Below are 17,105 nucleotides of genomic sequence, written 5' to 3'. Positions count from 1 at the left end.
TTGAGGTTGGTCTTGACAAATGAGAAGTTTAACCTTCTTTGATCCAAACCAAACTCAACTTGATCCATGATCAAGTGAGTTATTTTGTGTCAAAGATAGGTTGCTTCTTGGTCAAGCAAATAACCAAAAGTCAATACAAGGCCCTTCCCCTTTTGTTTTGGCATGGCAAGTTTATGGAGCTTGGCTTACTAGTCATGACCTCTAACTTGTGTTCTTTGCCTATATTCTTATTGACCGGCCTCAGATAGGTGTGACTACTACATTAGTCCACTTACGATTGCTTAACATACCGCTACATTGTCTTACGACAAGCTAACATAACCTTACTAACTACTAACTTTAATTTGAGCTTTTAATTTCTTGCCATTTACTTTTAATGTCATTTATTTCTTGCTCATTATTCATATTGATTTTCATCTTTGCTCACTTGAGCACATATTTTATGTTTATGTCATTTTTCTTTTGCTCATTTGAGCCCATTATTGTATATAAATATATTGCTATTTTGTGTTGTTTGTGTTTGTTTTGATGTGAACCAAATGCAAAAGGAGAAAGGACTTAAAATTAGGATTTACCCATGCTTAAAGGAGTTCAAGAGAAACTAGGCTTCATTCCTTTAGAATGCAAAATTTGTTGAAGAGCAACTAGGCCTCATGCATTTAGAATGCTAAAATTCAAAGTTGATCTCAAAGTACTTTTCCTCAAACTTATTCTTTGTCCATTCTCTTTATTGTGTTATGAGCTTTTTGATGTGTGCTTTTGTGTGATAGGGATCTCATCTTAAGACTATGAAAAGACTATCATTGTCATGAGTAGCCAAGTTAAGAGCCAAGCCAAATGGAGATCCTAGGAGCTTGAATTCAATTTATTGATTGCTTGTTTGTGTGCTAAATCCAAAGGAAAAGAGCATCTTGAGTCATCTCTATGACTCCAAGAAAAGGAACTCCAAGGGTTGTCTTTCCCCCTCTCATCTTTGCTTGCTTTAGGAATAGCCCTTCTCTTCTTCTCCCCACTCTAACCAAGCCAAATATCACTTTCAAAACTTTGACTTTATTTCAAATTAGAAACCTAGGCCTTAGGCCTTTGACTTTTCAAAACTCTTTTCATAAATACTCATTGCGAATAAACTTTAATCCCACTTTGACTTCATTTTTGTAAATAAATCTAGCTTGTAAATATAACTCATTTCAAGTTGTTTTTGTGGTTCCAATGGCCATTTTGTTAAAACCTTTTCAAAACATTAGTCATAGGTTTGAGTTATCATAGTGGTTGATGTAAATCTCACATCATCCTTAGTGTTGGATTATAAGTCTTCCATGCTTATTATAGGGTTAACCCCTCACTAGCATGTTGAAGCCTTCCTCACATGGTGGATTGTTGGTTTAGGTTGAGTTTTCTCCCTTTGATAACAAAAGACCTTAAGGCTTTTAATTAAAATCAATTCACCAATCTTTGAAAAAATTTACCCCGAACTACGAGGTTTTGATCCTCCTTTGTGATGGTACGTAGGCAATGGGTTCATCCATTCAAACAACAAAATTTGTAAATATAATCTATTCTTTTCTCATCCCTCTAATCTTTTGCACAAATCTTTTCATAAATACCAAACTACAACACATGTTTGCAAAAAGGGTTCCCTTAGAGTACTAAGGATGTTTTGGGTGCGTAAAACCTTCCCATTTCATAACCAACCCCCTTACCAAGATCTCTGACATTTTTATTATTTTTTTATTTGAAAAACTTATTACCTTGGATTTTGTTCACTTTTTAGCCTTTCCTTTGGACAAATAAAAGTGCGGTGGCGACTCGAATTGTATGTTGACTTTTGGTTTAGTCAATAAACCTAAAGGTAACAAAAACCCCGCTACAGGATCATGATGAATTTTGAGGTGGAAGTTTGGGAAATCAAACATAATTGAAAATTTTCTAAGTCCCAAGTCATATGTTCACTTCTTCCACGTTTAATAACTTTTTCTATGGACTTCAAATGAGAAAGGTTCCTTCATAAAAGTTGTATCTATTTCAAACCTCTTAAATTTAGTCACAGTTTTTACCTAATTTGGATTTGGCATTAAGGAGTTATGCATTTTAGAAGTTGAGGAAAATCACTTGTTCAATGGTATTGGCCCAAAAGGACATATAATGTTTCCTTTTGGAACATGCATTTGCAAGTTGAATTTGCACTTCCTCCAAACATAAAGGTTAAAGTATACATATTGAACGTAATCATTAAATTTTAATGCCTTTTATATCATAAAAATTGAGCAAGGTATGGTCTTGGGAAGTTGACCTCCAAACTAGGGTTCAGACAAAATGACCTATAATCGTTCACCATAAAAAATGACTTTCCAAGAAAAACTAGCTTTATACCTAAACATGAAAGTTGCTTGGAATGTCAATTTGAATAATGTTTATCTTGGAATCATTTTCATATGACAAAAATTGTAGGACATAGGGTCTAGGGAACCCCAGTTTTGACCAGTTGACTTTCTCTGGTCAACCTCCATGAACCATCTTGCTAGCGTAACATTTTATTGACTTTTGGGACTCATGGAGGATCATATATGCATAATACGATGTAATGTGAATTATCCCTTGAAATATTTGATCAATTGTTGAAGAAACTTGTTGAAGAAGTCACACAAGATACCCAGATGAATTAGGGTTTCCAAGGCAAACCAACTCCAAACTTTTGATGATTTCTTGATCAAAATAACATGTGAAGATCATGGGGATCCATATATGATGCTTAGAGCCAATTTAAATCAATTCTTTATTGTGCTCCTTGCATTTAGGGTCTCAAACCCTATATATGAGCTTGATAGAGCATAGGTAAGCATACACACTACCTACAAAAGCAACAAACTATATATAGACATATTTTTGGTATTTTGGTTAGTAAATAATTAAAAATGAAGTATGATACAATCAAAAGTTCTTGGTGATATCTCGTAATGCAAACCCAATGAATGAGGGGTAAGGAGGATGCCAAGATGTGATCCCAATGCTAATGCATTTGATGAGATAGCATGAGGGATCTTAGGGTCAAAATTGGGGTCTTACACCTGTCTCTACACGCTTAGCTACAAATTCACCTTTTTCATTCTTAACTATTGTTACTCCTCCTTTCTTTGGTACTACATGTACTGGGATAACCCATTGACTATCTGATATCGGATAAATTATTCCAGCTTCAAGCAACTTTAACACTTCCTTTCTAACTGCCTCATTCATAATAGGATTAATCATCCTCTAGTGTTCTCTTAAGGTTTTAGAGTCCTCTTCGAGCATAATTTTGTGCATGCACATAGAGGGGATAACTCCTTTAAGATTGGAGATGTTGTACCCTAAAGTTGTATGGTACTTCCTTAACACAACCAAGAGTTTCTCAGTTTCATCTCTATGAATATCAATGTTAACTATGATTGGACGATCAAGTTGCTCGTCTAAAAACTCATATCTTAGGTTTTTGGGTAGTTTGTTAAGTTCTATTGATTGTTCCTTAGGGCTAGGCATAAGATTAGGAGTAAGTGCAATACATTCTCTTAGGTTATATTCTACATAAGGGTGATAATATTTAGCCTCATCTTCTTCTACCATTTTAGTGGCTGGAAGTTCAACTAGCATTGTAGTCGGTGGTTTTACTGATGCTAGCTCTTTTATGCATTCATCAATAATGTCTATAAAATAACATGCACCAGCAATAGTTGGAGCCTTCAGAAATTGAGAAAGAGTAAATTCAATTTTCTCCTGACCAACTTTAAAGGTTAATTTCCCTCGTTTCACATCTATGATCACACCGGTTGTGGCTAAGAAGGGCATTCCTAAGATGATAGGAATATTGGAGTCCTCACTTATGTCCATCACTATAAAATTCATAGGAATGTAAAATTGGCCAATGCACACTGGAATGTTTTCTAGCATGCCTATGGGGTACTTAAAAGAGAGATTGGCTAATTTAAGGGACGTCCTCATAGGCCTAAAGTCTCCTAAGTTGAGCTTTTCACAAATCAAGAGAAGCATAAAACGTACACTATCTCCTAGGTCACAAAAGTACCTTGTTAATGACAAACTTGCCTATCACACATGGAAAATAAAAACTACTAGTGTCTTTCAACTTTGGGGGCATGTTGTTTTGGATAATGGCGCTACACTCTGTAGTGAGTGCCACTGTATCGTCATCTTCAAGTTTCTTCTTATTAGATAGGATTTCCTTTAGGAACTTGGCATAAAAGGGAATTCGTGTAATGTCCTCTGTGAAATGTATAGTAATATGAAGTTGCTTTATAAGCTCTATAAATTTCTTAAATGACCCTCATTCTTAGTTTTAGCAAGTCTTTGAAGGTATGGTATTGGTGGTTTATAAGGTGGTGGAGGAACGTACGACTTCTCTTTCTCAATAGTTTCTTTGGTTATGGCCGTCTCTTCATTATCAGATATTGGTGTTCCTACTTGGCTCTTATCAACCACTTTATCTAGTTCTTTCTCAACTTTTCTATACATCATAGGGTCTAAAACTCTTAGATCAACATGTCTATCTAGTTTCGTCCCATTTCATAGTGTGATGGCATTAACATGGGCTTTTAGTTTGACTTTAGGTTGGTTTGAAATTGTGCCAGCAGAAGAAATAGTAGTCGCTTGTTGTTGGGCTACTTGAGAGATCTTTTTTCAAGCATCTTGTTGTGTGTGGCCATGGCGTCAACCTTGTTCACCAATTGTTTCACCGGCTCATTTGTGTGAACATTTTGGTTCATAAATTCTCTGTTTTGCTGGGCCTGAGTTGCGGTGAAGTTCTCCATCATTAGTTCCAAATTTAATTTTCTAGGAGCGGAAGGAGAAACACTAGATCCCTTTTGGAAATCTGGAGGTGTTGTTGTTGGTGGACTTGGAGCAAATAATGCGTTTTTATTTTTGTAGGAAAAGTTTGGATGATTTCTCCATCTTTGGTTATAATTGTTCGAGTAGGGATTTCCTTGCGGGTAGTTAACTTGGTCTAGCACAGTCCCTGTCAAAATGTGACAATCAGTAGTGACATGCCCTTGGACTCCACAGATCTTGCAGTTTGGAGCCATAGCAACTATGGTAGCTAGAAGGGTAATAGTTAAGTTATTGATCTTTTGAGTAAGTGCATCGACCATAGCACTCACATGGTCTAAGCCATGTACTTCGAACATGCCTCCCTTCTATTATGTTTTCTCTACTTGAGCATATTCGGTTCACCATTGATAATGGTTTTAGGCCATGTTCTCGATAAGATGGTAAGCTTCATTGAAAGGTTTGTCCATTAAGGCACCGCTAGCTGCAACGTTTATGGTCATTCTTGTGTTGTAAAGTAAACCATTATATAAGTTATAGATTATAAGCCATTTCTCTAGACCATGATGAGAACATAGTCTCATCATGTCCTTATATCGTTCTCATGTTTCTATATCGTTCTCATGTTTCAAAGAGTGATTCTCCTTCGGTTTGTCTAAACGTAGTTATGTGATTTCTCAACACTACTATTTTGCTTGGTGGGAAGTATCTGGCTAAGAATGCTTTCTTGAGTTCATTCCAAGTAGTGATGGAGTTTCTAGGTAGAGATTGTAGCCAAGCTCTGGCTCTGGCTCTATATCTTAGGGGAAAAAGGAAATAAACATAAATGAATTGCTCCAGGGTCAACTCCATTACTCTTTAATGTGTCTACATACTGTACAAACACTGGCATATGAAGATTGGGGTCCTCGGTGGGATTTCCATAGAACTAGTTCTGTTGCACTATCTGCAGCATAAAAGGTTTCAATTTGAAAGTGTTCGCCTGGATTGCAGGAGGAACAATGTTTGAGTGTGGCTCGTCTTCAGATGGAACGATGTAGGAATAAATATGGCTCGAAGTTCTTGAAATCGGCGTTTGATATGAATGAAACGCTCAATTTCATTAATCGGTTGTTCTAACTCATCTACGATTGAGCGAGAATTGGGCATAAAACCAAGAGATAAAGAAAAAAATTCCTTAGTCTATACGGTGCTACAACGGAATCACAATATTGACTGTTGGTCCCTAGCAATGGTGCCAAAAACTTGATGGGTATCTCGCAAGTTCAAGGATAAATTAGTTCTAGTATAAAAAATATTGAACCCATAGAGACCAATGTCGACCTACTGTTATCTATTGTCGCTTTATAAATCTAGGGCTTATCAGTAGAAATCTTGTTTGAAAACAAATTAAAATAACTAGATTATGAATTAAATGAAACAGAGACTAGAATGTAATTTCCGGGTACCTTCAAGACGCAGATAAAAGTCAACATCTTACTTTGTTTTTAAAAGTCACTTTCGGAAGAGTTGTTAATTTAAAAATACTGCTCATTATCGCGCACCCGTATTGTATTTCAGAATCGTAGTTGCATGATGTCGCATGTACAAATTACGATTTCTAAACACTTTTTGTAAACCAACAAATCTTCATTAATTAATAAAGCGTTGTCGCTGTTTTTAGAACTAAAAAATCTGAATTTTATGATCGGACACCGCTTTCACACTGTCGCCCTAAAACCATTATCTAAATACTTTCGCCGTCACACAAAGATTTTAACTTTTAGAAACAAAATTCATAACCATAAATTATTTTAATATAAAAAATTAGTGTTGTTTATTTTACCGAATCTCGTTGGAAAACAGTCCTCACATTCCGGATTCTAAGAGTTTAATCTGACATATCTATTGGAATCTGTTATTGATTTGAAATCTAATTAAACTAAAGACAACACTAAACCGATTAATTAAAAACAGTAATATATATATATATATATATCACTGAACAATAAGAGAGACAAGAACAATGACATTAAGTACTAGTAGCAACAATAATAACTATTCAAAACTAAGACAAAAATTAACAACTGGTAAATAAATTGGAACATGCAAATAAAATCTAGAAATAATAAAATTATGAAATTGAATTCAAAAAATAATTTCGGCAAGATTATCTTACTATTGATCCAAGTGCGTATAGAAATTTCCAAAATTCAAATGCTAAGGTGCAACAGTTCCTCAATGTGAGAAACAACTGCTTTACAATGGAGGATTTTCTGCTTAAAATTAATTCTCTAAAACTTGAATACCAAAAAAATAAAATCTAAGCCTATTTATAGAGCTAGAAATTGGTAAAAACGTCTCAAAATTATGTTGGAATAGTGACAAAAAATTGTGTTGAAGTGGGAGAGAACTTGGTATTTTTGTTGCAATTTTTCTGGCCTCAAAGTCCACGGTGGACGCCATGGCCTCATGGAGAACACCATGAGTGCGATTTTTGGAGAACATTCCCTTTGAAGTCCATGGCGAATGTCATGGCCTCATGGCGAACGCCATGAGTTCATAACTCAGCCCCTTTGATTTTTCTTTGATGCTAAGTCGCGCCCATGGGTGTCACGTCATGGAAAGTGTACGGTGTATGCCATGAGTAAAAATCTTGGTCTTTTCTTTGCTTTATGCCGTTTTTGTCTCAATTTCTCGCAGAGATGCTCCTACATGGAAAATACTTGAAATAGACACAATATACCGGCATAACACCATAAAAATGATACAAAATAAGCTAAAATGTCATGTACATCGAGTCAGAAACATGATGTGTTTCATAGTTATCATTATTGTCTGACCAGTTAGAGAATTCGTCCATGTGAATTTTGTTATGATTATGTGTTGCTTTGTATTCATGAGAACCAACAATGGCCTTGAAATCACCAATTATGCTCCAAGGTACATTTAGAGTGTTAATTATGGTAGATAATTACATCCAAAGTTTTCTTCTATACAAACAACTAATAGAGGCATAAACTGCAGTGATGCCCATCAAAACGGCATAAATATTGGTTGTAAATTATACCTGTTAATCTGAGCAAGCAATTACTTGGGGCTCAAACAATTTTTTGCAAATAAACCAAAGGTTAGGGGTTGAGTCATTTCTTTGATTGCAAGCAAAAATTTTGAGGTTCATTGATTCAAAAAATTAAAAGGCAGATTGGAGATGTTCATTTAGAGCTCTTCTTTGGGAAAAAAAGTCTGGTATATATGTTGTGAGGTGTTTTTTAAATACCAACCTTGTGGGGGAGTTGGCTATACCCCTCACATTCTAGTAAATGCATTTCATTATAAATGCTCGAAGCCTTAGATTTGGATTTTGGGGGCTTCTTTTTCTCTAGTTCTTTGCCTTAATATTTTCTTGTGGGATATTGATATTGCAAGACTGATGTATTTCCTCTTGCATATCTGCCATATTGGCCTAGGATTGCTTCAAAAACTCCTCCTTTTTCACTTGTGTTAGAGGCAACCTCTTTTCAGGTTCATTACGTTGTGTTGTATCTATAAACTCCGACTCATTTGAGCTTATTGTATCTATAGTTGCTAACTAATTTTGTTTGCCTATGTTCTTGTCCAATTCATCATTGCTTTGAACAACATTATCAGGATCAATAACTTGGTTGTTTTCGTCTGCAGAGTTAAGAGGTTCGTCTTGTGTGACCTTAGAGATGGAATCTATATAGATAAGTGTACCTAAGCTACCAGCAATGACAAAGATTATCCTGGGGCGCCAATACTCTTGGGATATACCATGTATCTTAACCCATACTTTAGCCAAAGTTTGATTCACATTTGTAGGGATAAAATCTTTAGACTAGGGAAAAAGTTTAAGAATACATGGGTGTAGATTCCATGAGTTTATAGATCTGATTCTCTGAATATCTTCTAGGCTTGAAAAAATGGACATTGGCAAGTGCATTTGTAGAGGTTTAGTTCACATGTTTTGTTTTCTACAAGAGCTTTGTTAGGTTGGTTTTGTTTACAAGCAATGTCTAAAGTTTCAAGGAAATAGAAAATGAGTTAGTGGTGATCCCATTGGAGAAGGTTGGAAAAAGGATAAAGATTAGGTCAAATGCACTTTCCACTAAAATTGGAGCGGCGGAGCAACAACATTTTTAAGAGTATAAGTCATAGGGCTGGACAAACGGTCCAAGCCCGATCCGGAACCGGCATAACCGGAAAAAAAAAATGAAAAGGGATTGGGCTGGGTCGGTTAAACGGTTTAATCGGTTGGTCCAAACAGTTTAATATGGGTAGCATTGGACCGGTTCGGACCTATATATATGAACCATTTAAAACCGAACCGAACCGGTTTAATTCACAATTTTACATGCTGGCAATTTCACAAAGGCCCTAGCCTTTTTCCATTCAGACTCAGCAAAACACACATTTCCTCACTTTTCTCATCTCACGCTCTCTCACTTTCTCTTCAAGAACTGTTCATCTTCTCAAACCCTAATCCACCGTCGCCGCTGCAAAAACCTTAATATGGCATAGATCCTTCTTCTAAACCGTGTATATTGTTCACTGAACTCTTCTTCATCATCTTCTTTAAGGTATTTTCGTTTTCTTCTTCTATTTTTTCAGTCTTTTGTTTCTTCTATATATTTAGGGTTTTACTTTGTTCATGAGTTTTCATATGAATATTTGAGTTTTAATGTTTCAAAGTTATAAACTAACATTATTTATTTGTTTTGACATGTTAGATCTCTGATTCTTCTAAAAAACTCTAATCAGGTAATGTTACTTTTCTGTTTGATTCTTGATTTAATAGCTAATGTTATCTCTCTGATTCTTGATTTATTTGTATTAATTATTTTGTTGGATTTTGTTTTGACATGTTTTATTATATGGACTGGAAATTGGAAAGATGGAGCAAGGAGATAGTAGTAGAGAAGTACCACCAGTTGGGTTGGAAATTATGGAGCAAGAACAACAAGACAGTAAATGTTAATTAACTCTATTTTTTGCCTATGTTGTTTGAATGTGAAATATTGGTTAGGCTATTAGAAGTTTTCAAATGTTAATTTTATTTTGTGTTTTGAAAAACCTGATATGAATTAACAAATATATAATACAGTATTCCTTTTAATAATCTAATACAATATTTTAAAACTACTAGTATTCCTTTTAACCTGATTTTGTGTTTGTACAGTATGTGAACAAACAAATATATAACTAGTATTCCTTTTAATAATCTAATACTACTTATTACTAGTGTTTCTTTCATGCTCATTAGTAGATACAGTATGTGAAAAATAAATAATTTATTAACTAGTGTTCTTTTTTATGTAAATGTTTTTGTTTTACTAAGTGTATTTTTGTATGCTTTATTAATCGTTTGCAGCTGCAACTGAGGCTCTTATCCCTCCTATTGACCATAGTAGAAAGAGAAGGAGGCCTAATGCGGATGGTCCCAAGAAAAAATCTTCATGTTGGGACCATTTTATCGAATTAACTGATGTTGTGGAACGAACTGCTGCCTGTAAGCATTGCCATAAACGATATAGATGTGATCCTAAATCACACGGAACGTCTAACATGCTCGCCCACTCCAAAATTTGTTACAAAAATCCTTACCTAGAAAATGACCTGAAACAAACCAACCTTGCTTTTGGTAGTGGTGGCTTGATTTCTGTTAGCCCAAAGTTTGATAAAGAAGCTTGTAGAAAGGCAATAACTCTGTTTGTTATCCTTGATGAACACCCATTTAGAGTAGTTGATGGTGAGGGTTTTATATTCTTTGAGTCCAGCAGTGGCTGAAGGGCTGATATGTACTCAGAACTGGTTGAAGCCAGCTCGTACATATTTCAAAGACATCAGTTACATAGAAGAGTTTGGGATAACTGAGGAAATCATATCAGGTACCAAAATTCTTGCTCAATATTTATTTATTTATATATTTTTGTTGGTTTCCATTAACTATAACATTTTCATTTTTATTGTTTCAGAATTTCAACAATGCTTCATAACCGCAAATATTGGGGCTGCTGGAGCTGGAGCAGCAGTTGGAGGTGCTACTGGTGCTGCTGTAGGTTCTACTCAAACACAACCAATAGGTTGTGATTGAGAAATATGATGCTTCTAATTTTGTAAGATAATGACTATTTTGCATAATTATTTCTACTTTTTTATACTTAATTTATATTATACTAATTCTGCTTTTATTTATTTTTCCACAGTTTGAAATCATTTTGATATTTTGGAGTCATATATGACTTGTACATCTTGGCACAACACATAATTATATTTTGTAAGCCTTTTTTGGGAGGTCAAATTTTCTGTGATGAATCTTGGCACTCACTCAAGCTTCAATGAAATTAGGTAATGTTTAATTACTATATATCAGTTTTAATTTAACATTCATTATACTTATAATCTATTCAAATTCATTTCAGATTAAGATGTTTTGCTTGTTGGAATTTGGCATTTTGTTTTCAAATGTTTGGCTTGCTTACTATGAGACTGCTCATTTGTCAAAGAGGTACTTTATTTTATAACAAAACTGATTTGTCCATGTGGTTGTGAATAGATGATTTATCAAAACTGACTTAATTCATTTAATACATTTTCCTGTAGTTTTAAAATATTGTTTCATTTAATTTCCATGTAGTTGTGAATTGAAAGCCACAAAACTCTATAACAGTAAGTAACGGTTCCAAGCAACATTAACTTTCCATGTAGTTGTGATTGAGGTACTTGTTATAATTAAATATTGTTTCATTTAATTTTCATGTAATTGTTAAATGATGATTTATCAAGAATGGAACCTTATAATTTTCCCATGCTCTTTCCTCTTTATAGGGTCAAGCTCTAGAATAGGCATTGCTGAGTTGAACCATGGGAAAGTGAATGCTCAATAGATTTAATTGGTGTACAAACAATAGGTTCCGTTGATATCAAGGTATTTATTTCCTCTATTAAACAATCAATTGAAATAAGAATTAAAAGAATGTTATGTCAAAAACCACTGCATCAATATTTTGGCTGTTCCTTTATTTTTGGTTGTACTTTGCAACAATCAGTGTTAATGTTATTCATGTTTCCCTTATTGTATTAAATTGTTAGGTTCAGCATATGCAGATTCAACATACCCCAATTCAACAAATATGCCAATTCAACAATGCATAATGGTTTATCTATATCTTTATCTCAAGAACTACAATCACAATATTTGTCCTTCTTGTTGGATGAATTATTGATCATGTTGCTTGTTGGATGGTTTTAAACTTCTTTGATACTCACTATCGATGATTGTAATTATAACTTTAGATGTGTTGTGTCTATATTAATAGTGTTGTTATAATGCTAAATGTTAAGATAATTAGACATGTGATTGATAATATATTTATTAATAGCCTTGAGCTTGATATATGGATTTGATTTTATATAATGATATCCTATATTCAATGACTTTGTGATGAATGATGTTATAGATATAGAAAAATCTGACTAGTCAATTTTATGTTAAAATAAATTATTTTAAAATATTAAAAGAAAAGTTAACTTTCTTGTAGTTGGGCTGCAATTTTAAATAGGCACAACCCGTATATATCCAACCGAGATACCCGTCAAACCGTCAAACCGAAACCGAATTTAACCGATATTAAATTAACCAAAATTGGGTCTATTTTCTTCATCCACGGTTTATCTTGGTTTGGGTTTTTGGACCCGAAACCGACCGGACCCGACCGTTTGTCCACCCCTAATAAGTCATTTCCTTCCTATCCACCAAAAAATAAACAAAGTTACTTTGGTTGAATTTATTAATATTTATAATTAAGAATAGACAAAAAAATGATGAAAAATTAAATTATAATCACGTTTAAATAACATATAATTACAACAATATTATTGAAAAAAAATTAATGAGGATATTTAGCAAAGAATATTTTTATAAATGATAAAGGTAGAAAAAACTATTTTTAACCAAAAAAAAATAACTATTTTTATTAGAGGAAGAAAATGAGGGTTTTTTATGAATAGTAAACTGTTTAAAATATATTTTGACTTCCAAATATTTTAGCACATTTATTTAATTAAAATCTTAAATTTTAAAATTATTCTTAAAATTTTAAATTAATATCAAAAACATTGATAATAGTACAGTTTTTGTGATTTCAAATAAATAATATTTCTGAAATTATAATTTTTAATCTTTCAAAAACACATTTTTTTTATCCCAGACACATTGTTTTGAATGCAATAGGTAAATTGTACTACTACTGCAATATACATTGGCAAGGACGGAGGGACCTATAGAGTAACGGGGCTATTGCCCCCACTTACTTTTTAAAATTAATTATATTAGGTTTTTTATATTATTTATAACTTAATATTTATTTTAAATATAATTTAAGATATTTTTTCTACTAAATTAATATTTTCTTAAAAATATACTGGTAAAATATTTTATCTTTATTGATATATTTATTTTTTGATATTATAAATCAACAATTTTTAAAAAATGAAGTATTTATTTTAAAAATTATTTTTTGTTGTAGACAAAAATTATGAGCAATACAATTTTTTTAATAAAGATTAAAGATGGTGCCTTGAAATTATAAAATAATTTTATATTATTTTTCAATAAAAATTCATTAATATGTCATGTCATTAATGTAATTTTAAAATATAAATATGATTTGACAGAATATAAATTGATTGGTTGACAGTGTAAAATTATTTTAAATTGTTGATGTATATTCTTTTTTTCCATTTCAACAATAATTTTGTAAAAAATTAAATATCTAACAATATAAAATATTAAATATTAAATAAAAAATTGATTATATCATAAAAATATTTTTTTAATAATATTAAAAATAAATTAATCATACAATAATTTAATTAAAATTTATTTACCCCCACTTATTAATATTTCTGACTCCGTGGTATAAAATAATTTTATAACGTTATTCAATGAAATTTTAATATTCAGCAATGTTATATCAATATTTTAAAAATAAAAATGTGACTTAGTAGAATATACGTTCGTCGTCTATAACAATATATAAAAGGAATATTTTATTTTGATATAATTTTTTCCTTTTTTTATTAACTTTCATATGGTGTAATTTTTTAAAATTATATTTAAATATAAAATAGAGATTATATTTTCATTCATAAATGTTAAAAAATGAAGAAACGAGTACCTAAGTACCGGTCTGAATGGTAGTTGATTAATAATGTTAAATATTTTACACTTTTAATATATATTATTATTTTTTATATAAAAAAGAAGGATTTAATTGAAATACACCGACAATGTAAAAGGATTTTACACTGTCAGTTAATTATAGTCGTTGGATGTTGAAACAAGTTTGACTTTTATTTTAAAAACCTATAAAGTAATGCAAACGGATGATGGTGATAAATCGATTGTGTAAAATATTTTACTCTGACAGTGTATAGTAATTAATCTCAAAAAAGAAAGGGACTAATTATTATGTATTGTCAGTGTAAAAAATTTTACATTGTCGATTCATCACCATCACTTATTTGCATTACTTCTTAAATTTTTAAAATAAAAGTCAAACTTATTTCAATATTCAACGTTTAAAATTAATGACGGTGTAAAATCTTTTTAGACTGTCAGTTTATTTTAATTAAATCCAAAAAAAAAATTAAAATGTATTGTAAAAAAATTACTCCTAAACTTTTTTTTATTAATCATAAATATTTAATTTTAAAATAAATTTAATTTTTATTTTAATTATGAGAAAAAAATTATGCATATTTTTACACTGTCAATCAATGAGAGACGTGCATCCAGCCAAATCACATATTTAATTTTAAAATATTGGTATGAAATAGCATAACGTTATAATTCTATTAAATGATAGTGTAAAAAAAATTTACATCGACAGTACATTATCTTTAATCTCTTTAATTATCTATAAAATAATAAAATAATATAAAGAAATGTTGATAATGAATTAATAATATAAAACTTTTTACACCTGACATAATAATTAATCTCATAATAAAATTATCCATCAGTTAACCAAAAACGTAATCTGTTAAAAATTATTTATAATTAATGATAGCTAAAAATAGTGGAAAGAAAAACCGATTTCACATTAGGAAAAAGGATTCGAATTTTTTGACCGTTGGGCCCATTGTGGTTGAGGTAACCGTTAGGACAACGTAAGAGCCGTTGGTTTGTAACACAACCTTGATAAAACTACCAAACAAAAATCACAGAGTTAGAGAGAGAGAAAGTAACAGAGGTTTGTTCTTCCTCAAACCCATCACCATCATTCATGGGTTGCGTTTCCTCTAAACTCATCAAAAAAGACATCACCGAAGAAAATGATTACCTTAACCATGTCGTTTCTCTCACTTCCTCAACCTATGGAGCACTCAGTCTAGACAAGAAAAACAACATCGTCAACAACAGCAATGACTCTTCAGATTCCAATGTTTCACAAGTTTCCCAAACAGAACCAGAATCAGTGTCGAAACCAAACCCATCACCATCACCAACCCAGAGAGACAAAGAAACCGAAACTGTCATCAACATCAATGCTTGGGAACTCATGGAGGGTCTTGAAGAAGGAGTACCCATTTCGAATATCCCCAAGAAAAGCCCAAAGTCCGCACCTTTTCTTCGTGGCTTTTTGGCTTCTGATAACAGAAGTCCTTTGAAGTTTCTTAATCAATTCGGGTCACCGAAAACCACACTCAAGAAATCCTCGGGGAAGGAGAATAAGGTTCAAGTTACTAATATGGTTAGAGGCGGTGTTCGTCGTTTGGATTATAGTTATAGTCCTAAGGGGATTTTAAAATCTGCCACAAATTCTGTTAAAGGTTCTCCGTTTTCTGCTAAAAGAAACAGTTTTGGGAATGAGAGAAAGAGTACCGGTTCGGTTTCGGTTTCTAGTCCTTTGTTTGAACCGGAACTTCTTGAATCCTATGAAAAGGAACATTCGGAAGAGGAAGAACAAATCAAGAGAATTGTTTTTGCTACTCCAAAAACACGAAGAGCCAGAAAATCTCTTGACTCAATTACCGTTTTGAATTTGTATGAAAACAAGTGTCCTCCGGGAGGAGAAAATTCTGTTGTGATTTACACAACCACGTTAAGAGGAATCAGAAAAACTTTTGAGGATTGTAATAAAGTTCGATCGATCATTGAATCTTACTGCGTGTGTTTGCGCGAGCGCGACGTGTCTATGGATTCCGGGTTTAAGGAGGAATTGAAGAAGCTAATCGGAATGAAACAAGTACAAGTTCCGGTAGTGTTTGTGAAGGGAAGATTTATTGGAGGAGTTGATGAGGTTGTGAAGTTGGAAGATGAAGAGAAATTGGGTGTTCTTTTGGAAGGGATTCCGACGGCATTAGGAGTTTGTGAAGGGTGTGGAGGAATGAGGTTTGTGATGTGTAAGGAATGTAATGGAAGTTGTAAGGTTTTGGATGAGAAGATGAAGAAAAGTGTTAAGTGTGGTTATTGTAATGAGAATGGGATTATTCGTTGTTCTATATGTTGTTGAAAACTTGTGTTTGTGTGTTTGTATTTTGGGATGGTTTAACCAAGAATGATGTTTGATATGTGTTATTTGTTGTCATGTTTGTAGGAGTAGGGTTCTAAAGAGTGTTTTAGTCCCTAATTTGTTTGTTGATTTGATTATTTTATGCCTTGTATTTGGGACACTGAATGTTTATTGACTAATCCAATTCAAATTTATAAGTATCATGCGTGTGTTTGGCACTTTAAACACGTTTAAGAGAGGTGTTACTCTTGTTCAAAATATTGTTTAGATAGTGTGGAATTTCATTTTGCAGAAGATGAAGGGTTGGTAATTACACTTGTATGCTTGTAACTGATACTAGTATGCTAGTAACTGATATCCCTTAAATCTCTCTCTTTGACTCTTCGTCATTAAAAGAACATTTCATACTTGTTCTAACTCTCTCTTTGACTCTTTAACTCGCTTATTTCATTTATTGCCTTGGTCAAAGAATTCAGTATTGTGGATATTATTATGGCTAATGCTAATATGTGTCCCAAGGACACAAGTTAATGATACACTTATAGAAGTATTCTTTTGGAGCGCATGCATTTGATTTCTTGAAATGCCCCAAGGGCACAAGTTAACAAAACCCTATTATTATTATTATTATTTTTAAGATAATATTTCTTCATTTAATTCTTAACTTGTACCCCTAAGTGAGTGTTCCTAAGACATAAGTTATTATTATTATTATTATTATTATTATTATTATTATTATTATTATTATTATTATTATTATTATTATTATGC

The 17,105-nt window shown here is 32.5% G+C and overlaps 2 protein-coding genes and 1 long non-coding RNA gene across 3 annotated transcripts; 2 read left to right on the top strand and 1 right to left on the bottom strand.

The window, feature by feature from the left end:
* Positions 1-3,252: 3,252 nt before the first annotated feature.
* On the bottom strand, positions 3,253-4,503 carry LOC127129918 (uncharacterized). Its single transcript, XM_051059022.1, has 3 exons — positions 4,314-4,503; positions 4,058-4,254; positions 3,253-3,999 (listed from the first exon to the last, which is right to left on the bottom strand). The coding sequence occupies exons 1-3, from the start codon at positions 4,501-4,503 to the stop codon at positions 3,253-3,255; spliced, it is 1,134 nt and encodes a 377-aa protein (XP_050914979.1).
* Positions 4,504-10,596: 6,093 nt separating this feature from the next.
* LOC127125644 (uncharacterized) lies at positions 10,597-12,081 on the top strand. The gene is made up of 7 exons (XR_007804774.1): positions 10,597-10,703; positions 10,791-10,931; positions 11,022-11,163; positions 11,238-11,323; positions 11,453-11,484; positions 11,644-11,743; positions 11,908-12,081. It is a non-coding gene; the product is annotated as an uncharacterized LOC127125644 (long non-coding RNA).
* Positions 12,082-15,012: 2,931 nt separating this feature from the next.
* Positions 15,013-16,534, top strand: LOC127125643 (uncharacterized protein At3g28850). Its single transcript, XM_051054425.1, has one exon. It carries the CDS (start codon positions 15,105-15,107, stop codon positions 16,332-16,334), a length of 1,230 nt encoding a protein of 409 aa, XP_050910382.1. The 5' UTR covers positions 15,013-15,104; the 3' UTR covers positions 16,335-16,534.
* Positions 16,535-17,105: the final 571 nt, after the last annotated feature.

Source organism: Lathyrus oleraceus, chromosome 3, assembly GCF_024323335.1.
Source record: "Lathyrus oleraceus cultivar Zhongwan6 chromosome 3, CAAS_Psat_ZW6_1.0, whole genome shotgun sequence".
Classification (NCBI taxonomy): Eukaryota; Viridiplantae; Streptophyta; class Magnoliopsida; order Fabales; family Fabaceae; genus Lathyrus; species Lathyrus oleraceus.
This window is presented reverse-complemented; position numbering and strand designations above follow the sequence as displayed.